Source organism: Sander lucioperca, chromosome 9 (genome assembly GCF_008315115.2).
Source record: "Sander lucioperca isolate FBNREF2018 chromosome 9, SLUC_FBN_1.2, whole genome shotgun sequence".
Classification (NCBI taxonomy): domain Eukaryota; kingdom Metazoa; phylum Chordata; class Actinopteri; order Perciformes; family Percidae; genus Sander; species Sander lucioperca.
This window is the reverse complement of record NC_050181.1, coordinates 18,213,117-18,238,506: the sequence shown is the minus strand read 5'-3', so window position 1 is coordinate 18,238,506 and position 25,390 is coordinate 18,213,117. Positions and strand designations below refer to the sequence as shown.

Sequence of the window (25,390 nt, the reverse complement as noted above, 5' to 3'; positions counted from 1 at the left end):
TGTTTTGTGTAGAAACTGATGGAGCCTGAGTTTAAGGTCGTGTGGGATGAAAAAAAAAAGAAGCTGTAAAATGGGACAGGTTCTGGAGACAGAAGCAGCAAACACATCCTGGGAATACAAGGTTGCTCAGTGAAAGTAAAAAAACAAAGTCTATCTACAGTACGTTTTGTAAATAGAGCTAATTTGGGGCTTTTCATGCATCTTTAATGGCCAATCAACCTCTGTATACGTTTAAAACTTGCGCTACCATTTATTACAGCAAAAGAAAAGAATTCTGCTATGACACAATTAGCCTCATGAGCCGTTTTCCAGTAGTATATTAAACCTTTGTTAAGGTCGTAAAATAGAACAGTATGGAAATGAAAAATAGCATCGCCAGAATAGAGTATGCAGTGATTTAATTAGAATAGAGCAGCTAGGAATGATGAATTAACAATTTCCTCAAGTTAGTTTCATCTTATCTTCCTAGAATGAATACCATGGAACAGAGGAGTATGAAATGAAGAGAAGAATTACAATAGAGCGTCATATAATGAAGTAGGCCTATTTTACCCCTGTGGAAAATTCGGCTTCTCTCATAACAAAACCTACAGAACGGGGCATTGCTTGGCACTGCAGTGAGCCACATTGAATGGCATTGAAATGAAGGAAACTGTTCTGCGTTCCCGAGTGGGTAATTGTGCGTGCCTGCAGCAGCACCGGTGGCTCACTGACACACAGCGCAAATTGAACTGCGATAGTTTTGAGCTGCGTTCACAAGCCCCTAAACTCCCAGCCTCCTTTGGCAACAGGTAGGGGGTCGCCATGGCAACTGCAAGCTGTCAGTCGAGTGTGTATTAATGAGAGCTGGTTGGAGGTGCTGAGACTGCGGAGAAAAAAAGAGGTGTGTGTGTGTGTGTGTCATGAGGACATTTATGCATCTGTGTATATGTTTGATTGTGTGTGTGTGTGTGTGTGTGTCCATCCATTATGGGTGTTTATGACTTTGGCTGTGTGTGTTTTATGTGTCAGCTGTGAGCATGTCTCAGACATCCAGGCAGCCATAGAGCTGGGTGCAAATCAACCAATTAAGCAGAAAAGCCACCATCGGCTGCAGTGTGAGCGCGGACAGCTGAACCCCATGCACAAAACACACACACACACACACACACACACACACACACACACACACACACACACACGTATATGTGTGTTGATTTGAATCTGTTTCTTGTCAATATCTCTTCTGTGTGTTTTGTTTCCTGTAGTGTGTTCTCTCATTTTACTCCTCTCGGGCTGTATAAGTGTGTGTGTGTGTGTGTGTGTGTGTGTCAAGTGATCCATTTGATCATATTTGAACATTTTCAGATCAGGAATACTATATTTTTCAGTTTTTTAAGCTTGAAGAAATCTTCAAAAACCCCAAATACATAACAGTGTAGTAACAACGCTTAAAGCAATTGGCTGCTTTTCTTTTCTCATTAAATTGTTAAGTTAGGATGAGATGTATTCCCAGGGCAGCAATGGTTTTCCCCCCCCGATATGTTCACTTTACGCCTGGAGGTGTTCCGCTGAGATCCAGCAACACTTCTATTGCTGATACCTGGAGCCAGACACACACCTTACACATACCGTCAAACTCCAGCGCACATAACAATGTATGCTCCAAATGCAGAATCACAAAAAGAACTGCATTTTTACATTAATATGTAAGGCCCAGTAGCTCATTTTAAAAGAGTAGAGTATATTCAGCATCCAACAGCAAAATTGAACTGCTGTTTATTCACACAAAAGTACGTTAAGCGATAGTACACAATGGCCTCCGTCTTTACTTACGCTGTGCTGTGTGACATTTTTTTTTGTTATTGTTCTTTTGCACGCGAACGGACTAACGGACTGAGACTCTTTACTTTTATAGATAGATGACCTACTGGATGTCAGACTGTACTGCACTTATTTCACCGCAGAACACACTGTTGGCATTCATGTATGTGTGTATCAGAGTGTGTGTATCACAGTGTGTTAGTCTATATCGGCGACGTTTCATTTCCGGGATTGTTCATGTTCTGCCGGATGTCCGTCCCCTTCCTCTGTCTTTGTGTTGGCGTTCTAACCTCTGGTGGATTTGTGAGGACTATGGTTAACTGCTCCTCAGATCTCTGCAGGGTAAATCCAGACAGCTAGCTAGACTATCTGTCCAATCTGAGTTTTCTGTTGCACCACTTAAACTACTTTTGAACGTCCACATGTTCCACCAAAACAAGTTCCTTCCTGAGACTATTTAGCAGAGGCACCGTGGCTCCGTCCGGAGCTTAGCGTCGCCCATGACGATTGTGATTGGTTTAAAGAAATACCAATAGACCAGAGCATGTTTTTCTCCCATCCAGGAATGCTGTGTGGACTAGTCAGACCTTCTTCCGCAGCGCTGTGGAGGAAGGTCTGGCAATGCAAGACTACAGTGTGTAAACGCAGGCTTGGTGTGTGTCAGTGTGTGTTTGTCATGCTGCTGTGTGTCCTCGGCCATTAGACTGCTGAGGGAGTGTTGAGTTATCTTTCATGGTAGGGTGGAGGTTTCACACAAGTCACTGGGGATGTTGTTACACAGACATACTGAAGGCAGGTCAGCACGCACGCACGCACGCACGCACGCACGCACGCACGCACGCACGCACGCACGCACACACACACACACACACACACACACACACACACACACACACACACCTCCATACCTGTGCAGGAATATTAATGCTGATGTATGCATGTGTGCACTGTGAGCGTTTTCGCGTACTTAAGATTTCAGTCCCGGTTGAGTTGGCAACACCCTATTTACTGGTGGTCACAGCAAATGCGGTTTAATACTGCAGGTCCCAGAATACTGAGAACAGCAAAACAAACTATTGTTGTTTTAATAAAGAGATCTGGCAATCAGCCTTTTTCCATCATTCTGTGTGCATCTGTGCTCTTTATGCTGCACACGGCATGAGTCTGCAAACAGCCAACGTGAAAGTAGTTGTTAGCTCTCTGACAAGTTGGGAGGTGTGCAGCCTGTCGCCTGCAGCTCTTCATCTAACAGCTCACTGTGGCTGCTCCTAACGGTTCCATTACTCCCTGCAATATTTCAAACTGATCCTGTCAAAAAATGAACGATAGTAGGCCGCTGTCAAGCTTACTGACAAACACATTGCACTCCCTGTGAATACTTCTAAAAGTCAACCTGTGTTTTGCCAGTTAAATGTTTTTAGTGTGAAGCTGCAGCAGTAGGAAATGTTGGGTTTACATTTGCAGTGACTTAATACATCATTATTTTTGGAAATGTCGCCACAGACACCCGGTTAGGAATACTGCAAACATATAAATTATGCAATACTTTCATCAGTGGGCCATAGGCTCAATCACCAGGGTGTTACCTCATTTGGCGATAGTGACTTAACAGACATTTATTTAAATATAAATCATTGAGATGCCACAGCAGTGAACAAGCACGTGTGCACACATACACGTTTAATAAAAACACTATTACACGTAAGCATACGCACCAAAACAAGTCTTGTAAGTGCCTTGTAAGTGCAACACACACACACACACACACACACACACACACACACACACACACACACCTACCTTTCTCCAGTGCTTCCTAACTAACAAGCCTCCATGCAGTGTGTGTAGTGGAGAGTTGAGTCTCTCAGGTGCACAGTGCAGCTTTAGCGAGATAAATCATGCAAGAGCCGTATACTCATAAATCACCTCAGACTCAGCGTGGAGCTGTGTGTTCCTATGTGCATGCATAATGTGCACCCAAACCTGCATGTTCAAGTTTTTTCTAGTGTAAATGTGAATAAATGTGCATATTTTTTTGTTTGTATATGCAGGTGTGTATACACATCCATAGCACTCCCTATTTGTGTGTGTGTGTGTGTGTGTGTGTGTGGATGAGTGAACAATCCCCCTCTTTCAAAGCAGCAGGATCAGTGTAGATTCTGAACAAATGACCAGTAGGTGCTGCTGTGGAGCTTACTGTAGATTGAAGAGAGTAAGACAGGTTTGTGTGTGTGTGCATGTGTTTTGTCCTTCTGTCTCTGTACTGTGTGTCGGGGTAGTGCTAATGGGTGTACAGATAAATACTGCAGGTGTGTGTGAGTGTTTGCAGATGCGAGTGCAGTTACAACCTTGCTGTCCCGAGCCTTTAGGACTAGGGGGGTTGCATGACTTCAGATTTTTTAAAGTCAACTCTAATGTGATGAAAGTCGAGGTCGGATAGTCACTGATGACATCGTTGAGATTTTTTTCAGTCATTAATAAAATCACAGGAGGAGGGAATGCTCTGCATTCTATACCTGTGCTTCATCACCCTTTAATATCAACCCTTAGCCTTTCTAGCATTTTGCGACCTGTCCAATCTACCAGCAAGCACTGTTGCAGTGAGCTCAACTACCCATTTTTCAGTTTGTGCTTCAACACCGCTAGTCACACTGCTGGGTTTACCGGCGGTTACTTTACACACACCAGTCCCGGTTATTACGTCCGCTGCATCTCCACGATAAAAGTCAGTCAATCAAAAGTTCGCCATAACAAACAGTATGTGCAAAGTCTATTGTCCTGCCTCCGTTGGCAACCAATGCATTGGGTTTATGCCTAGTTATGTGTGCACTAGGGGTGTGGGGGGGTGGGGGGTGGGGGGGTGGGGAATCGATACAGCGTAGTATCGCCATATTTTCCGTGGCAATACCGTATCGATACACAGACGCCAAGTAACAATCTTTTATTATATATGTGTTGGTCAGTTTGTCTGCTTGACAATCCCATTTTGCAGCAATAAAACCGAAGTGAGATGAACAAAAGAAATGTATCTTTTTAGATAAAACAGATGTTGACAACGTTGCCTCTTGGGGACATCATTTGAAATTGGGAAACAAATTGAAGTAATAAATTGCAATATATCGCAGAATAATGCTATATATTTAAAATAGCAATAATATCGCATTGTGACCTAAGTATCGTGATGATATGGTATCGTGCAGCCTCTGGTGATTCCCAACCCTAGTGTGCACACACACTTTAAATGGCCTTTAAAGTGTAGCACTACTAGGGCTGACAGTATGGATTTGTTCTTGTGAAGAAGCAACGTATCACTGCGATATAGCCGTTAACCTCAACCCTCTGTTACCAGGGTAGTGTAAGTTAGAGCGAGAATGGCAGGTGCCGTTATACCCCTGCAGAAGAAGAGGGTGCATTGAGGTGACGTAATTAAAAGAGCGCCAGTCATACATTATACAAAGGAAAAAGATTGATGTATAATAACGGGCAGCACATTGGATAATGTAGGGATATAATAGGGAGTTTTGAACAACTAATATTCCAGCTGTGTGCTCTTGAAAGAGTTCTGGTAATAAGATAAGCGTGTTAGAAGCCATCCAGAGACGAGGAGAGCTTGCAGTGGCCTCTGCATTGACGGTACAATATAATTTATTCCCTCAATCTGTTTCCATTGCACTTAGCCACATTTACTTTTCCATCTCCACCAAGCGTAAAAACATGTAGAGCTGTAACAATTCCAACTTTTGCTGTACAATGAAATGTCTCAAAAATGATTGCGATTATCAATATAATTGTCTCTTTCACTCAAATTTAAAAATATTTGTACATTCATTACTATTTTAAACAAATTAAAGTTTTTGGGTGAATTCCAGGATATATCTTTTGGTATAGAGTCAAGTGTCAACAACTAACAATCGAAATAATAATAAAAATATTGTCCGAACAATAATCACTTTTACATTTTGGCATATCTAAACAAAATCAACAATTACCAGTCATACGCCTTAAGACCTTAGCTAATGTTAGCAATTCATTGCGGTTAAACAAAGAAACTGATTTATGTAAAAAAAAAAAATAAAATGACAATTATCTAATCATTTTGACAGGCCTAAAAACATGTTTGCAATAGTTTGAGTTTTTTTTGTAGAATTTTTGCCGTTTCCAGTCAGGTTTCTTATGCACAAATTTGAAATAACATGACATAAAACACTTGGATGGAGACCCACGCACAGTTGATTGCACATTATTCTTTATTTAAAAAACGTTTTTTCTGCTTCAAGCAAATACAATCTTTTTAGAAGTTTGGTGTAAACTCAGCCTTTAGCCTTTCTCGATGCACACATCATAAGTCATATAAAATGTTTTCTATCTAACTCGCTGCCTGTCCTTTCCTCTCCTTTGTACTCCCATCTCTCGCTATTGATCCTTTTTTTCTCTTTGCTCTTCACGTCACCTCCTTTATATTTCTATTTCTCTCTATCTCTCTCCCTCTTGCTGCTGTTCTCCCGCACTCCTCGTCGCCTTTGATCTTTTGGTTTTAATATGACGGAGAACTGTGGGAGCCCAGATCCCTTCCAGCTGGGAGGGACAGGGTGAGGGAGCAGGGATAGATAGATAGATAGATAGATGGAGGGAAGATGAAAGACACCTCTCCTCTTGAGGCTCTGCAGTTTCCCCCCGAGGAGATATCCACCTCAGGGTGCCACCTGCTGGCACACACACAAGCTGATCGTTTGCTGTTCATCACCTGCTACCAAGATCTAATTACACCTAAAATAGACCTGATCAGGTTGAACAGATGGTAGCTCTTTCTCAAACCTGATCCACTGCTTGAGGTATAGGAAAGTAGGGCTGGGGATTAGTCTCGCATTGCCCTCCTCCACAGCGCTGCGGAGGAGGGTCTGGCTGGTCCACATAGCATTTCGGGATGGGAGGAAAAACGTGCAACAGAAAACTAGGGCTGAACGATTTTTGAAAATAATCTAATTGCGATTTTTCCCCCCAAATATTGCGATTTCGATTCGATTATTTTTTTAAGCTCTTTGTCTTCTGTAGTATTCAACAAAGAATAATATAATAATGTATAGTAAAATATAGTGTGTATATATATATATATATATATATATATATATATATATATATATATATATATATATATATATATATATATATACACACACACACACACACACACACACACACACACACACACACACACACACACACACAATTTTTTACAGTGCACAGAGAGGAGCTGCCTCCAGCCCCTCCCCCTCGTGAAGTTGCGTGCTGCCGTGTGCACTTGTTCAGAGAGGCTATCGTTACGTTAGCTAGTTGCTGGTGTTCCTGCCGTGGGATTAACTGTACTAATAAAACTGTTGAAACACCGCGGCCACGCTGCCGTGAAAGCTCCCCGAACGTCATTTATCAGAGTCTGATTGTTACCCCTCTCAGTGGCAGCTCCTCCACTCATATCTTTATAACGGAGCTAACCGCTAACCGGAGCTAACCGCTAATCAGAGCTAACCGCTAATCAGAGCTAATCGTTGCTAACCGAGCCTTGAGTTCTGTGTGCCTGTATCCATTAACTGCATGTATAGACTCAAGCCCGAATAAAACCCTTCATTTTATTAAAATGGCTGTAAAAGTTTTAAACTACAACTCAGAGTTGTTTGAATGACAGAAATCAGCTCAAGGTACAGTGTAGCGTTAGCATGCTAGTTGATGCTTTCTCTACGGAGTGCAGACTGATTACTCTCGTGAGTCATGTGACCAAATCGCAGCCTTTGCGATTAGGAAATCGCGTTTTAACATATCGCGATATTATCGAAAATGCAATTAATCGTTCAGCCCTACAGAAAACTCCGATTGGACAGATAGTCTAGCTAGCTGTCTGGATTTACCCTGCAGAGATCTGAGGAGCAATTAACCATAGTCCTCACAAATCCACCAGAGGTTAGAACGCCAACAGGAAGGAGACGCACATCCGGCGGAATTTCTAGCGGGACCGGAGCAATCCCGGAAGTGGAACGTGGTCGATATAGACTAACCTAAAATAGACCTGATCAGGTTGAACTGATGGTAGCTCTTTCTCAAACTTAATCCACCGCTTGAGTTACAGGAAAGTAGGGGTAGGTGAGAAAAATTGAAAATCGTGATATTGTTTTTGCAGTGATTGTTAGAATCAATTATTTTTTTCCTAGTATCGTGATTTTTTTTTTTAAATATATTTTCTTTTCACCAATGATTCACATAAATAGTTTCTACGGTACCGCCGACGGAGACTCCATCGTATCCATTTACACTAAAATGGAGCGAATGCAGAAAATCCATGTTATGTTCTTCTTTACAAATGCAATAAACGTCAGACTGACTGACTGACCTGACATGTGATGTGCATTCCTTTTAGAAAACCAGATCAGACCAAATCAGATTTTAGAAATGACATATTGTCTCTAGAAGTGTATTATTCAACTTTTGTTTTTGTTAAAGAAGGAAAAGAAAATCGCTATACTCGATACTATCGAATCCCAATACTTCTAGAATCGCAATAAATGCAAATCACAATGCAAATCCAATCAGCACCCATGTATGGTGAAGAATCAAATGGAATCCAGCCCTTCAGGAAAGGTAGAGACACATCCAGTATAGAAATCAAAGATTAGAATCTGAGTTTTGTATAGCTGCTGCGCTCCACTGGTTTATCATTAGCGCAGAGAGAAGGAACAAGACATGGAGACACTGGCTGGTGAAAGGAGATGAGAGTGGAGACGAGAGTGTTTTGCGGGGGAGTTTATCAAAAGGTCCATAAAACGATCAAAGACGGAGACGAAGGATGACAACAGCAGGTGTCAGCTGTTATCAGAGGAGAATCTGGGGGATCTGACAGAAGAGGGATAGAGCTGATTAGGAAGGCCCGCTGTGCTCTGACAATGAAATCCTGCAAATGGAAAAACAGTCAGATATGTCCCTGTATCTGGGACAGGATCAGAGGCTTGATTTTCTTAACACCTGAACCCCCCAACATTGACTCTAAGCACTGGAAACCATGTATCTGTTTGCAGATGGGGTATTGTTAAAACAAATATTTTACTCTTGACATACAACAAATTATTCATTTTGTGTGATGATTCGATTTTCCATGTATTTGGATCATCAGTAAGCCTTGAACTTGCATTGATTATAATGCTAGATTTAGGTAAAATTTCACATAAAAATGAATTGAAATAGTTTCTATGCGTTCTTTTTAAGTCTGTGCTTTAGTGGCCCATGCAGTCAGAGAGCGCAGAACTCCAGCAAGGCTATATAGTCCAGTCTTCTATGATATGCAAATTATATTTCCAAAACTATTAGAATCAGCAGTCAGGACCACTATTAAACTTGTGTTGTGATCACTATTAAACTTATTGCATAATGCACAATTTGAGGGTGACGCTGTGTAATGTAAAGGTGCCTACACATGATAGGCAGCAAAACTGCTCTGCGCCGTTTGTTCCATTGATTTCCTACGGGGAGATTCAGAATATAATGGGTTCTTCCTTGGTCCATGCTACACCATTTCACCAAGTTTCATAAATATTGGGCCAGTAATTCTTCTGTTATCCTGCTGACAGACAAACCAACCATCAAACAAACAGACAAACCGAACCGAGGTAATGAGAAAGCCACTGCTGGGAAAAAAAGGCTATACTGCAAAATGATAACTTACATATGCGTGCGTGCGTGTGTGTTGCAACCATTATCCATAGCTTCCTTCCTCTCAGAGGGGCAGTTTGGTCGGCTTTGTCTGTTAAAGCCCATCTCGGGTGTCATGTCTGTAAACGGTGCATCATGTAACAAGCTGTGTGACGAGCCACCGCCCACCCGAACACCCCTGTGTTCAGGGCATACATTGACTGCACCACTCAGTTTAGACCTACAGTATTGTCCCCATACATCTGACCAAAACACACAAAGGTCTGCAAAGATGACTCATTTGTTTTGTGTTATGCTCGTGTTTTGGAAAATGCTGTTTGTGTCTTTGCCTTAGCCCAGCAGTGATCATATAACACAGTGAAGTACAGCTCGGCAATATATTGATATTATATCAATATTGAGATATCAGACAGGATATTGTCTAAGATTTTGGGTATCGTAATATTGCATGAGTGTTGTCTTTTGGTCCTGGTTTTAAAGGCTGCATTACAGTAAAGTGATGTCATTTTCTGACCAGACTGTTGTAGCTGCTCTATTTGTTTTTACCCACCTAGTCATTTTATCCACGTTACTGGTGATTATATATCTAAAATCACATTGTGTAAATATTTAGTGAAAGCACCAATAGTCAACCCTACAATTTCGCCGCAATATTGATATTGAGGTATTGGGTAAAATATATAGTGATATTTGATTTTCTCCATATTGCCCAGTCCTACAATGAAGTAATTGAAGTCACTATTTCCATTTTTTAGTTCAGACAGCTCTGGGATTGATTTGTGATACCTGCTTTGTTTGACTTGTGTTGACTGACTGTTGAATCACAGAAACATCCCCCATGTTCCCAACACTGCAGCCAACACCTCTGTCTACAGGTGGCTGTGGGGGAATCTTACCGCTTACCTTGTTAGAAATATACCAACACAGTAAACGTTTAATGATTTCAACTGTGTTACAAAAACATCCACATCCTCTTCAAGATATTGTGTGTGCGTGCGTGCGTGCATGCGTTTCTGTGTGTGTGTGTGTGTGTTGCACTTACTGTACATGGCCATTAAGACTTTATTTTTGGTGCATATGCTTACAGTGTAATAGTGTTTTTATTCAGCGTGTATGTGTGCACACATGCTTCTTGACTTTTGTTGAAAGTGGCAATCTCAATGATTTATATTTAAATAAATGTCTGTTAAGTCACTATCTATCGCCGAATGAGGTAACACACTGGTGATGGAGCCTATGGCCTACTGATGAAAGTATTGCATAATTTATATGTTTGCTGTGTGTGTGTGTGTGTGTGTGTGTGTGTGTGTGTGTGTGTGTGTGTGTGTGTGATACGTTCCACAGTTCCGTCTCCCATATGGGTTACTTATGGTATAAACACACACACCCACACTGTCCTGTCCTCACACACTCTCCCTCCACCTGTGTCATGTTTGACATTGTCAGGAGAGCCAACTCCAGGTAATTGTGTCAGTGTGTGTTGGATTCAGGCCTACAACAACGTTCAGCTCAACTCTGGCTCATTACTGTCTAAATAAATCATCCACTGCCAGACAGCCTCAGAGGGCCGGGCTAGGGCGTAAACACAGGGGTTTTTTAGGTGAATTTCTGCCTCATAAGAAGTTTAGAGGCTGTGAATCACAATTGTCCATCCAAATAATATACATATCCTCGCTGTCGGGTCAAAACATTGTATGTCCAAAACCAATGTTTTTCAGAAAATGAAAAAAAGGCTTATTTGAAAACATTTCATTGAGACATTTTTCTCAAACGAAGTCGGACAAAATCACCTCGTCACTGTTTAAATATTTGCAAAACCCACAGACAGACGTTAAGAGCGACCAATAGCATTGGTTTATGGGAAAACTTTAAAGGATGAAATATGCACATACGAGGTTTCCCCCACAGCGACGATACGTCAGATGTAATCTTTTAGAAAAAAACTAAACTTTTTGGCCTCCATGATATTCTAGGAAATGTGTAACTGATGGAATATTTAAAAAAAAGAAAAAAAAAGTATGGTTTGTTAAAGTGAATGAAAATGAACAAACTCAAACATTTTCAGTGTCAGTGGATCCCCTCAGGCTTCCATCGGAGAGGTTTGCTCGTGTCATTTGTCTTCCTTTGAGCGAGCTTTGTCATGGCTTTCTGTTCCTCTGTGTAATGTGTCTCTGTCTGTCTCGCTGTCTGCCTCTCATGTCATTCTCTTTGAGTCAGTCCCTCTCTCTCTCTCTCTACCTGTCCTCTTTTCTCTCTAGTCTTTCATTTCTCTGTCCCATCACTCACTTCATCTCTCCTGCACTCTCAGGAGAAATTGTTGCGGATACACTTCTCACTAATCCGAGTATTTTTTGTTACCTAGAATGTATATTCATTAAATATGGAAAAGGAATCATCCTGCTGTGCCCTTCTTCAGTGTGCTGAATCAAATGCACCTTCACAAGTGGAAAAACAAGTATCATTCACACTTTCTGCAATTCCATTTCCAGTGACACTGACTAAGCTCTCAGGGGACGTCAGCTCCTAAAATGTGAGTTTTGAAAATGGCTCTGATTCCTGATGAGCCTCCATTGTCTATTATTCCTGAGAAAATTGTGGTGCATATTTCACCGTGGTGGTGGTGGTACCCCTCCGCAAACCCCCATCCGCTTTGATTGAATTGGATTGCAGAAATTGCTGTTGAATTAAGTGGATCGCTACAGCAGCACCGTGGTAATTTAGGAAGTGCTGGAAGTCTCATTTTGTACCCGCTGTTATTGCTACTGCCTCTGGTAGTTTAGTGATGTACACAGACGCAGCGCTGCACGTACAGTGCATGTGGAGTCAATCTGTGGGGAAAAAAAGTTTCTGCAGGTCTGGATAATAGCTCCTGAACTTTATTTGGCCGACCATGACTAAAGGGCAGAGGTATGTGGACATGTGAACATTACACCTATATGTGTTAGTTGAACACAATCTGCTGCTATAAATAACAGCCTCTCCTCTTCTTGAAAGGTTTTCCATCAGATTTTGGCTGCGAGGATTTTTCTCTCATCTCTCTCTAAGAGCATTACACATTTTGACACTGTTGTTGGGTGATAACAGCGAAAACGCGCCGCAAATTACCGCGACACGTAGATTTGTGTCTGATCTCGTGCCTGGCCATTCATACCGGACATGCATTTCTTCATGCCGGTCACAATGCGATCCTTATTCTCTCGTGTGTGTGTGTGTGTGTGTGTGTGTGTGTGTGTGTGTGTTACACGTCTTAGAGACACGCAGGAAAAACTCTACGTTACACAAAGACAGGGCTCACAATGAGTAAAAATATGTTAATATGTGTAATGTTGTGATTTCTTTTTTTTTTAAATAAAATTGATATAGAAAAAAAGTATCTTTTAGGAACGGTAACAAAGTCATGATATTAGTATATCGGTACCGGTATCGAATATTTTTGAACGATACCCAGCCCTAATAAGGAGTTGAGAAAATGACACAGGCTTACATTAGTAGACAGCAATGCACATAGATAATAACCTCTCCACTAAAGTTACATACATCCAGACACAAGCACTTTCTTCCTATTTTCTCCCCATTTCCAACCTTCCCCTACCACAAAACCAAACACAGCATACACACACACACACACACGCAGGATCCCCCTCTTGTTGTGTAGCGGCCCAACCAGCAGCCGGCATGATATAAACTCAGATACCGTCCTCTCTGTTCAATGAATCCTCGAGTTATTGACGATGCCGTCGGCCCGTCTGGATCCCATTTATCAAAGTGTCTTCAAAGGAGACTAATTGAATTAGCGCGGGATCTGTAATTGAAAGCTTGCTTTTAATGATGCATTGTGGTCTCGCACGGAGCCGGCGTCGGCATTTATCAAACGTCTCTGTGTCGTGGCAGATGGGTAGCATCAACATTATCAGGGGCATCAGAAGAAGAAATGGCAAAGTCGCCTCATCTAAAACTTTGAAACCACTAGACCTACATTTCTTAGTAATGTATCTGTAGCAAAATAATATTGTCTGTGGGTTGGCATTTTCAAAATTTGTATGTTTTTTTTCCGTCACTCTGCAAAAAATATAAATAATTTCGTAACAATTTAAAGCTATAAAGCTATAGTGTGTAGTTTCTGTCTCCCCCATGAGGAATTCTAAGTAACGACAACAACACTGTCGGCGCGTCCACATGATACAAGCCTTCATGTGGCCCAATCATCAATATGTTGTAGTACAGTGACCTGAAAAAGTGGAACCCCAGATGCGAATGTACTTTTATTGGAAGCTAAGACGTTTTAATGTTTATACATATTTTATCTGTTGGTTTGGGTCCCTCATCTTGAAAAATAATCGATTACTAAACGGCGTTGTGAAAAAGATTTATTTTGAAGAGTTATCCCTTTAACACAGGATCAGAGCCATGAGGAAGACTCTGGTCACCCTTTGTCCTGTGAATACAGGCTGCTGCCATCTAGTCGCAGGTACCGAGATGTAAGAACAAGAGATTAAAGAGCTCAATTGTTCCTGTTACCATTGGTCTCACTAATAGCTTGATGTAATGTGTTCTGTTGGAATATGGAATATGAATGTATGTTATGTTGTATATGACTGTTGTCTTCTCTGCTAGCTGTAGAAAGAATTGCCCCATTTGGGGTAATAAAGTTTACTTGACTTGAAGACCTGTGGTGAACTTCAGAAGCATGTATACTCTATGGCCAGCAGTGACTCCTAACGGACATTTCAGTGTGAAGATGGTGTGGAATATTAGCAGAACTTCATCTTTCATCTCTCCCTCTCTCTCTGTTTCAAACTCAGATGGTGTGTAGTGGGATTCAGCTCAGAGGTCAGAGGTCAAGGCTGATTTATAGTCTGGTTCAGTGATTGATCCTGCCGTGGACATATGGAGCTCTGCTGGAGAGGGCACAGAAACCAGTTAACAGTGATGGTGTGTGTGTGTGTGTGTGTGTGTGTGTGTGTGTGTGTGTGTCTCAGTATTTCTAAATGAACATGTGCTTCTTGATGGTGTGCATGTGAACACATTTGTTTTCATGTATAATTTTATACTTTTTAACGATACACACGAAGCTCGTTTAAATGATGTTTCAACTAAAACAAAGATCCTGGAGTTTGACAGAATGCATTTTTCTAAATGGCCATTAGTATTGTGTTTTGATACCAACCTAAACACAAGCAACCTAACATAATCTAAAACCTGTAGTCTGATGAAGTAGTCTGGTTTAATCTGAGTCACAGAATAAGTAAACAAGACTGGGAGTCTGACCAAAACATACGAAGACCTACTTAAATGGCAAGTAGCACAACATGTCTGTTATCAGGCTGCCTGGGCAGATGTAAAACTTCCTCCGTTAAGCTGAAAGCCGTCTTCAGGGTAAACCCAGTGAAGGTGAACACTTAAACCAGCTAAACATTTGCTAAACTTCAAAAGTGTGATACCCCTCAGCCCACGGTGGGGATTTGTTGGTATGAAATCCAACATGATGGGAGAGACGTATCACTTTATGTGATGGTGATTTTTTTTTTTCGAACTTTGAGTTAATTGGCACTATCAACGGTCAACTTTCTCACCGTTGCATCAGTTTAACTCACATCCTCTCGAGTCTCTCAAGGAGGTCGTCAATCTGAAGATGGGCAACTTCAACATTAACCTCAACTATCAAAAACCTTTCATAATACAACATTTTGGAGAAGCAATCGATAATATTTTAACAGATTTGCATTTTAAAATTGTTATGCTGTTTCAAAGAAGTTATAGGTTATAGATTTAGATAGAGTGCCATACGTGACTAAATATTATCTGTACTTTTGTACACTGCTTATGCAACATTTAAGATTTATTCAGCATCACAATGATTGCATTTTGTCTTGTCCCTAAAGATTCTTAAGAGATTTAACCCTCTGAGGATGAAAAACACACCGGCGCGTCCAAACGAAAACCACTACTCAAAAAGCGATATAAAAATGATTCATTTCAGACATTTATTTACTATTTAATCATATATAATCTAAGACTTTGGACAATTCATTTCAAGCACCAAAACAATTGTTACAACACATGATGAGTTAAGGTTTGTTTTCAAAAGAGATTTGAGGAATTTCAAAAAGCGAACATCAACGGTTCAGCTTTAGCCAAATTATCTCTTCACACATTGCTCTGGAAAATAATTGGACCTCACTATACTGAAAGCTGAGTTTGTTCTGAACATTTTGATATGAAACACACGGGGATCAGTTATATGCAAATACCTTAAAAAGGTACATTTTAAGAAGATATGTGAAAATGCTCTTAGACCTCAGAGGGTTAATCTCCATTCCTCCTCTCCATCCCTGCCTGTGTGTCTGAATCAGTGTGTATGTGACGGAGTGGTCAAAGTGGCAGGGAAGTGGAGTGGGCAGCACTTCATTAAAGTGCAGCATTACTCCACTCACTGTCTCTCCCATACATACACACATACACACTAGGCGCAGACCACTTCATTTAGTCTCCGAGATAGAAAGGACAGGCCCCAATGGATTCTCCCATTAATCTTTAATGAGCCCCCGGGCCAGCCTCTCCTTCTCCACATCCAGGAAACAAACAATGACTCGGCTGGAAAACACATCGGCCGCTCGTCCTCCTACCTGCCTGTCTGCCTGCTAGCCATTAACCCTCCGACTCAGCATGAATTATTAATGTGGCGATCTATCTCTGTGCTCAGCCGGCCCACTCCCAGCAACGGGAATGGGCGACGTCTTGATGGTGTGGTTGGGAAAGTGTGGCGAAGCCTTTCTGAGTGTCTCCTTCTGGACTCACGGAGGGGGAAGTTGAAGTAAAAGCTGATTGGTCCATGCGTCAATCAGACTGCTCAACTCTAAGCCAGTTGTTGCTAATGGCTAGGAAGAAGCCAGTATGATTTTCTTTGCAGCTGATACCACGTTGTTTTTTTATTATGTTATATAATATTGTTCTTATGTGGGGAAAGTACTTTGTACATAAAATTAAAAAAAAAATAGCAAAGGAGCAGCAAAGACAAACGGAAACCGCTAGCATGGGTCATGTTAGTCTATATCAGTGTTTCATTTCCGGGTTTGCTCCGTTGCCGCCGGAAATTCGGCAGGATGTCCGTCCCCTTCCTCTTTCTCTGTGATGGCGTTCTAACCTCCGGTGGATTATGGTTAACTGTAGGGCTGTCCTCGACTAAAGAAATTCTTAGTCGACTAACACTTATATCTGATATCTTATATGATTTTGTCGATTAATGGATTAGTTGATGTAATCGACAGAGCTGTGCTCTTTGAGAGGTGGTTAAGACTAGAAAAGCACAATATAAATGTAGTTAATGAACCATCTGTAAAACTGACTTTCTCCACAATTAATCCTGTAAAAGCACCACTTTAAATCTTGTGTTTACCAGAAAAGGTTTCTTGGAAATGAGTAATTAAGCATGAATAAGCATAAAAAATGACTCAACTAAAGAAATCTTAGTCGACTAAGACCAAAACGACCGATTAGTCGACTAATCGACTAAGAGGTGGCAGCCCTAGTTAACTGCTCCTCAGATCTCTGCAGGGTAAATCCAGACAGCTAGCTAGACTATCTGTCCAATCTGAGTTTTCTGTTGCACGACTAAAACTACTTTTGAACGTACACGTTCCACCAAAACAAGTTCCTTCCTGAGACTATTTAGCAGAGGCACCGTGGCTCCGTCCGGCACTTAGCACCGCCTTAGACAATTGTGATTGGTTTAAAGAAATGCCAATAAACCAGAGCACGAGAATGCTATGTGGTCTGCAGGGCTGTGGAGGAAGGAGGCAATGCGAGACTAGGGTCATGTTAACATCACCAACAATTTAAACAACAGACAATGCTACATCTTAGCATGAATAAATCATGCTGTGCTCCATTTGACTCATAGGTACAGGGTAGGTGTGCACACATGGCTCCACGTAGTATTTTTTTTCTCTTTCTTTTTTTTTTTTTTTTTTTTTTACAAAGCAAGATTCCTTTTCCAGCACAAAACAGGAGGAGTGTCTTTCTACCAGAGCAGATGGAGCTGAAACCTGTATAATAGCAGGTAGTGGAAAGAATGAAAGGCAGATTGCAAAATCACTTCCATCAGTGGACGTTCAAACTTTATTCCCATCCTTTAAAACAGCGGTTTCTCACCACAGCACCCATTTGGTAGCTGTTCTGAATCTTTCCATCATATCTTCCAACTTTAAAACGCTGTGTTTCCAAACGCCAACCGACCCTGCTGCTCAGTATTCCCTTTCAAAACCTTTTTCCTTTTTTAAACGTAACTTTTTAAAGCTTTTTTCCCCCAAAAATGGGAAAAAGTAAAAGTAACACCTCCTTTCTAAAAATGACTCTAATCTGAACATTCATAGTTGCACTACTGAAGATTGAATCATTCATATTTGTGCAAATGTTTTGTTTTACATTTCTGGATGAAATGGTTAGAGATTTGAAATGAAAGCTGTGTGTGTGTGTGTGTGTGTGTGTGTGTGTGTGTGTGTGTGTGTGTGTGTGTGTCACTAGGCCTGCATCACCCTAAAACTAAATTCTGTGTTAATATAACTCCGGTCCTCTGTTGTAGCTTTGCTCATCATTTTATCCAAATGACTCATGGTCAGACCGTGATGGCTGCCAGATCTCTGCAATTGACTTGCAGAGCACTTTTTGGAGCCAACATGGATGAGAAGTCCCAAAAGTGCTCAGAAACATGCAATTTCATGAGAACCTAGGAACTCCATCTGCCGATGAAGATCATGCAATATGATTAAAAGCTCCACAGCAGCTACTACAGGATTTCCTCTGGGTCTTAAAAAGTCTAAAATTTCAAAATCAACATTTTAGTGTATTGTGTTCTAGGTCTTAAATCCTTTTCAACAGGTCTTAATGTTTCTATGTCAATGCAACGCTACCTCTAACCCCAGTTTCCACCGGTTGAGGAACGTCGACGGAGTCATTAGGTTTCCATTAAAGTCAGTGTGTATTTCCACTGACAGCAGAACGTCTGCGTCCCGACTCTGTCCTAGCTCCGTCCCAGCTCCGGTGGTCCCAGCCCTCCGGAGCAGATACGCAGAGCTTCTATTTTTGCCGGACGCCGGAGAGCTCCGCCGCAATTCAGCACAATTCAGTTTGTGCGGGACAGGAAGTCGAGCACAGAAACAAAATAAAACATCCGGTTAATTTTCAAAATAAAATACAGCGTGCTCACAGCGGATCATATCTCCCTGCACTACACCTTGAAAACACAGCTCAGAGTAGTTTCCCCTCTACTCCTCTGGATGAAAACAAACTGCTGTTGGTTTTGTGGTTCTATTCTACGTGAATTCGTGAGATCTCGTGGGTCCTCGTGACTACAGCTGTCAGTCATGGCCGCAGCCGTACCGCAACAAATCCAGAGCCGTTCCGCAACCGGCGGAAATGAGGAGTAATGCTCATTGAAATGTTCCCGCAGCGCTTTATAATGTTTGTTTTTTTATTCTGTGGTGTTGTAGTTCTTTCTGTCGCTAGTCCAAATATAATTTGCTGTACTACCACTACAAATGAGACCAACATGCAACTTATATTTCAGCCAATCTAGTCACCAGTACTAAATACCAATGAGGAAATCGGGGAATTGTTTCAGACAACGTCTCCAAACTCTGACATCTGACTTTTTTATGTCATGATGGCAGTTGGTCAAGGCCACATATGACTTGTTTATAATGTGTATGACATGTTCATGACAGTGTAATGTCACTCTTATGTAGATACCTTCAAGTAAAGTGTAAGCGATAGTTTGCCCCACGCTTCCATCTGTCTTTGGACAAGAAGCAACAGGGTGTGTGGGCAATCGAGAACAACCAAACCACTGCATTAGATGGAAGCTCTAGATTTTCTCATTGGCCTATTGTTATTAAATTGTTCCAAGATTGATTGGATATATTGACCCATGGCAGCCACTATAAATTAATATACCGTATAATGATGTCAAGACGTTCTTTACCGCATCCTTTCTATTTCTGATTGTGTCTCGCTTTGTTTCTATAATTTTACTTCCATATCCATAACTTGATTCACCTCTCTGCTTTATTGTCTTTCCCGCACGCTGACACACACATACACACACACACACACACACACACACACACACACACACACACACACACACACACACACACACACACACACACACACACTCACTCTCTCTTTGCAGCCAGATTTCTCAGATATATATAATAGATGCTGTGTATTGAAATAAAGTGTCTGTGAGATGCCTGCATGTACCTTGATGAATGCTAATCTCATTTGCTCTTCCTCAGATAGCGACTCCTCTCCCTCTCTGATGCCCCCCCAGCACTAGTAAATAAATCCTAGGCTTCCACCATATGGCAGAGCACATTTTTTGGCAATGTTGTCTTTATAAATGCTCATATATTTTTTTACACAAGTCCTTTATGGAGCTGTAAAACATCTTGGAATGCAGCCGTCCACTGATCCGAGAAATGTCTTTTAAAAACCATACTGTCTTCTTTATAGTCTTCCACATATGCTTTTATTTTCAAGTCTGATGTCAGGACATTGAGGCAGAACAATTTCATGTTCTTTATTGAGGAATTTGTGGGCTATCTGTCCTTTTTTTGGTGATGCAGGAATATTTAGTTTGTCCAAATAACGACACGTGGAGTGGGAGCAGCAAAGCCAATTTTGAGTGACAGAATTTCGTCACTTTAATACATTTTTTATGCAAATTATCCTTCGGCTGGTCTGCACAAATGACACATCTTAGTTGCTTATCGCGTTCATCAAGGAAACATGCATGTTGTTTTTAAATGCTTTGGATAATGGTAAGTTCATGTTTCTTAATGTGTTTTTATTTGGTGTGTCTGTGTATATACAGACACATTGGATCTAAGGGAGAACATTTAGGTGTGTCAAGCGTCAACACTTATTTTTTAACATGATCCGAGATGTAAAAAAACCGTGACAGACAAAAACTTAAAACATGAAAGAAAACATTTCTTGGTAATGCCTCAGTAAACTCACCTTGTACCACAGATACGTCGAGACCTATGAGAGTATCTCTCTGTTGTCAGCGTTAAAACGTTGCTGACAATTGATTAAGGAAACAGTTTGAATTATACATGCCTACAAATGACACAACTACCCGCCTCACACATTTTCATCTCTGTCTGTCAAAGAAAGCTGCAGTGAGACTTGTTGTCGTTCTGTTTCCGTGGTGACCGTCTGCACTTGAAGCTGCAGAGGACGTCTTCTAAACTGAAAGACGGCAGTCAGAAGTCCTTGCACACTGCTTCTCACACATGTACACACTCACACACTGCCCTGTAGCTGTACGTCCTCCAGACACCCAAAGTGTCATGGCAACCGTACTGCAGCCACGGTAACGGCAGGCTCATTTTCATACTGATGAGGCGGCCGGTTGCCGGGGATGCTTGAGCTGCTGCTGCTGTTCTGTCTCTCCTCTCCGGTGTCGCCCTGAAATTTTAATGACTGTCTTTCTTTGCTTCTCATTTTCCTCCTCTTTGCTCTCAGTGTCTCCTGTCTGAGTGCAAGTGTGCGTTTGTGTGTACGTATCAGAAGTCTCAGCTTCAGTATTCAAACAGAGCAAGCGTCCACAGTTGATACAAGAGGAGAACAAAGGCATGTGTCAATTTTGAATACAGAATCATTTCTAAAGGGCGTATGTTTTTAACACCTGTGGAAGGCCTCCGCCCATCCGCTCGCTTCTTCAGCTCAGCAGCTCAGCCTACTCGTTAGCTGCTGAAAGATACCAGGCATGGGCCGGTGTGATAACCTTCAGCAAAAACATCACGATTTCACCGTATTGAGGTATTGCAATTACAGTTTTGAAATGTATTGGTAACACTTATATATTTATATATAAATATATATATTATTATATATATATTTTCACACTATAATAATACTAATACATAGTAAATTGGTAGATAATGAAACTTTAGTTCATAGTTGCTTTACTGTTAACAAACTGATAAATGATATGGTGAATTATGATTACTAATTATTAGTAATAGTATCATTTGTCATGTCAATGTCATTTTATCATTACTTTAGTGTCATATAAAATAATGAGTTAATAAGAAATAATAATGTTTAAATATGCTTTAAAAAGTACTAATTAACCATTAACAGGGAATTCTACTCATCAGATGCAATTTTATAATAGCCATCTAAATAATTTTTGACATTTTACAAAACATTTCTTAATCATAAACAAATACTTAAAGGTCCCATGGCATGAAAATTTGACTTTATGAGGTTTTTTTAACATTAATATGTGTTCCCCCAGCCTGCCTATGGTCCCCCAGTGGCTAGAAATGGTGATAGGTGTAAACTGAGGCCTGGGTATCCTGCTCTGCCTTTGAGAAAATGAAAGCTCAGATGGGCCGATCTGGAATCTTCCCTTTATGACGTCATAAGGGGAAAGGTTACCTCCCCTTTCTCTGATTTGCCCGCCCAGAGAATTTGGCCCACCCATGAGAGAGAGAGAGACATCATGGCTTGAAAACAAGCAAAGCATGGCAGTTGGTCAAACGTGAGACTTCAGATACAGTATTAGGGGACCACTAAGGTCTATATAAAAGAGACTTCAGATACAGTATTAGGGGACCACTAAGACCTATATAAAAGAGACTTCAGATACAGTATTAGGGGACCACTAAGGTCTATATAAAAGAGACTTCAGATACAGTATTAGGGGACCACTAAGGCCTATATAAAAGAGACTTCAGATACAGTATTAGGGGACCACTAAGGCCTATATAAAAGAGACTTCAGATACAGTATTAGGGGACCACTAAGGCCTATATAAAAGACTCCAAAAAGCAGCATGTCATAGGACCTTTAATAAAATATATAAAATGATATGATTTGAGCAACAATAAACTGTTCAAAAACATAACATATAGCATAACTAATAATTATTAATCATCATTAATTGTCATTTTGTTGTTAGTTAACAGTAAAATAACTATAAACTTAAGTTTAATTAACTATCAATTAGCCATTTATTAGCAATGGTTATTATAAAGTGTTACCAAACACAGTGCACCCTGACAGGCTGAGGGGTTTCTAAACTGCACTTTCCGTCCTTGACAAAAATAACAAACAGCTCATACCTTAGGAATGGTATGACGGAAAAGTTTTAGAGGTTTAGAAACCGTGACTTTTTGAAACTGCGTATACCTTGAAACCGGTAACCGGCCCACGCCTAAAAGAAACTTGAGATTTTGAAGGTTGGGGATATCTCTTGTAGTGTGAAAGAGGCTACAGCACGCAGCAAAGGTCATGACTCAGCGTCAAAGCCACTTGTTTTGAATGAACATGTAACTCACTTCATAGCGGTGACGAACAGGGAGAATGCTCTCTGAAGCCGTCTCACTCTTCTTCTGCCTGTCTGTGCTTTGTTCCAGGAGGACGAGGCCAGAGAAGAAGAAAACGGCAGGATTGAGCCGGTTGGCCGAGCCGACTCGTGCATGGACCACAACCCTGTCAGGTCACTAGAGTAAGTCCTTCAGTCCTGGGTCAGCTCCGCCCCTTTCTGCCTCTCTGGGTCCTCCCAGCCCTACTGGAACCCAATAACCTGCTGATCACATTGCTCAACATTCAAGCAGATTTATTACAGAAATCACCATTTGGTATATTTGTAACACCAAACTAGGGCTGGGCGATAATTCAATATGATAATATATCGTCTTTCAATGGAATCATATCGTGATGAAATCATATATCAAGATATTGTGATTAGAGGTGTGAATCTTCACTGATCTTTCGATTACGATTATCATGTCAGTGATTCGATATCTCGATGCATGACGATGCCTCTCGATGATGATCATCGATCATGATGAACATCATGATGCATCGTGATGCAAATACATTGTTCTATTAAAGCCACATAGGATATTTAATTCATAGCTTTTCAAGCTTCAAAAACCAAACATTCTGCAGTGCTCTAATACTAAATAAATTGGATACATAAAACTACAGCACTGAGCACATGGCACTTCCTGAATGTGCAAAACATAACAGAATATGTAAACAGAAAGGTTGATAGGCCTACATTAAATTGTAAACAGAAATAATTGATTATGGCCTGGCCGATTATCGATGCAGCATCGTCCATGTCCACGATTCGATGCATCGATTATTTGATTCATTTCAACACCTCTAATCATGATATACAATAACGTTGTCAAAAAAGATAATACCAAGCACATACTAATCAATGTTCTCAGAAAATCTGTCATGAAACATTTTGAGGGAATATCATTTGAAGAATTGCAGATTTGTTTTAACAGCACACTATTTTTGTGCATGCACGTAAACATAGTCAGTATATAGCTAATAATATCACATTAGTGATGATTACTTATCTAAAATCTGACTGTGAAACATTATTTTGTGAAAGCACCAATAATCAACCTGACCTAAATATCGCCGCAATATGGACATGGATGTATTTGGTCAAGAATATGGTGATATCTGATTTTCTCCGTATCGCCCAGCTCTACGCCTAACCTGAACATTCAAAGTTGCACTACGAAGATTGAATCATTTGTGCGAATGTTTTTTATTGACTTTTCCGGATGGCTGCTTTTTTCAAATGGATAGAGATTTGAAATGAAACCTGTGTGTGTGTGTGTGTGTGTGTGTGTGTGTGAGAGTGAGAGTGTGAGTGTGAGTGTGTGTGTCACCACGCCTGCATAACCCTAAAGCAAAATTCTGTGTTAATACAAATCTGGTCCTCTTTTGTAGTTTTGGCCATCGTTGTATCCAACTGACTCATGCTCAGACCGTGATGTCTGCCAGATCTCTGCAATTAAGTTAATATAAGATGAAATAAAACTTTATTGTCATATTGCATCATCTCCAACAATCAGCAGATAACATTAAAAACACAAACATAAAAAAACATCTGTATGGTCACCCAACAAACATCTGCTGACACACCTTTCCGATACACACACACACACACACACACACACACACACACACACACACACACACACACACACAAAGCACAATTATACCAGTAGGAAGGATGATGGCCAAAACTATGAAAAAACAATACTGCTCAGCTTGTCTGAAACTAGATGTTGCCTTCAAAGGTACCCTGGGTAACTCAGCTCTCTCCTCCCTTTCTCTACATAATGCGTACTTTAAAGGTAGACCAGCAGGTTCTGTACTGTAATCCAGGTTTGTTTGTAGAAAATCTCATTTCAACCCTGCTTCCTGATTTACATAATTCTCTTTTGTGGGAGCGAAATGATCCTCGCCTCGCCATCGGAGCTCTCCCACGCACTAACCCATTCAGCTCCTCTTATTAACAACTGTGTTTTGTTTTGTTGTTTTTGCTCCGTTGCATGCTTCCAGTTTAATATGCAGGTATGGTATTGTTATTATTCCTATGATTTCCCAGAGACTTCTCCCGCCTCTTAGTTGTCAACAAGGGGCCCATTTTCCCCGAGCTAATCATAGTCATTGTATCAAAGCTGTAGGCAGATTAGATCTGGCATCTTGTAAAATGTGCCTGTGTTTAGATGTTTTACAGCCAAACAGACTAACAGGTGAAGAATGCTGCCTCGGAAAAAGCAAATAGCTGCGGCTGTGTTTTGTGCTTTTAAAAGGTCAAAGGATGTCATCAGCAATATCCATCCACATATGAATGCAATACAGTGATATACAGCCCTAGGGCTTCATCAGAAATCCATCTGTCTGTGTAAAGTAGGGTAAAGTTTGAATTAATTTTCCCTCACTTTCAGTATTAAGTCAGTTTGTCTTTCTAACTGAGCACAGCAGTTTGCACATTTGACCCTTGTGTTGTCTTCCAGTCAACCATTAACTTGTGCATTTGAAAAAAAATCAATATTGACCC

General features: G+C 40.9%; 1 protein-coding gene across 14 annotated transcripts in view; it reads left to right on the top strand.

Annotated features, from left to right (window-relative positions):
• The window catches only part of pard3ab (par-3 family cell polarity regulator alpha, b), a 354,566-nt gene that overhangs the window by 156,527 nt on the left and 172,649 nt on the right, over positions 1 to 25,390 (top strand). For 8 of the 14 annotated variants that reach the window (XR_004898393.1, XM_036005563.1, XM_036005564.1 and 5 more), the window contains exons 6-7: positions 22,926 to 23,017; positions 24,889 to 24,900. Coding sequence is in view for 13 of the 14 variants with exons in the window: in XM_036005563.1 (XP_035861456.1) it covers positions 22,926 to 23,017; positions 24,889 to 24,900 (104 nt within the window). In the remaining variant the exon portion in view is untranslated. The remainder of the gene's footprint in view (positions 1 to 22,925; positions 23,018 to 24,888; positions 24,901 to 25,390) is intronic. The other 6 variants (XM_031292481.2, XM_031292478.2, XM_031292480.2 and 3 more) reach the window with 1 other exon arrangement.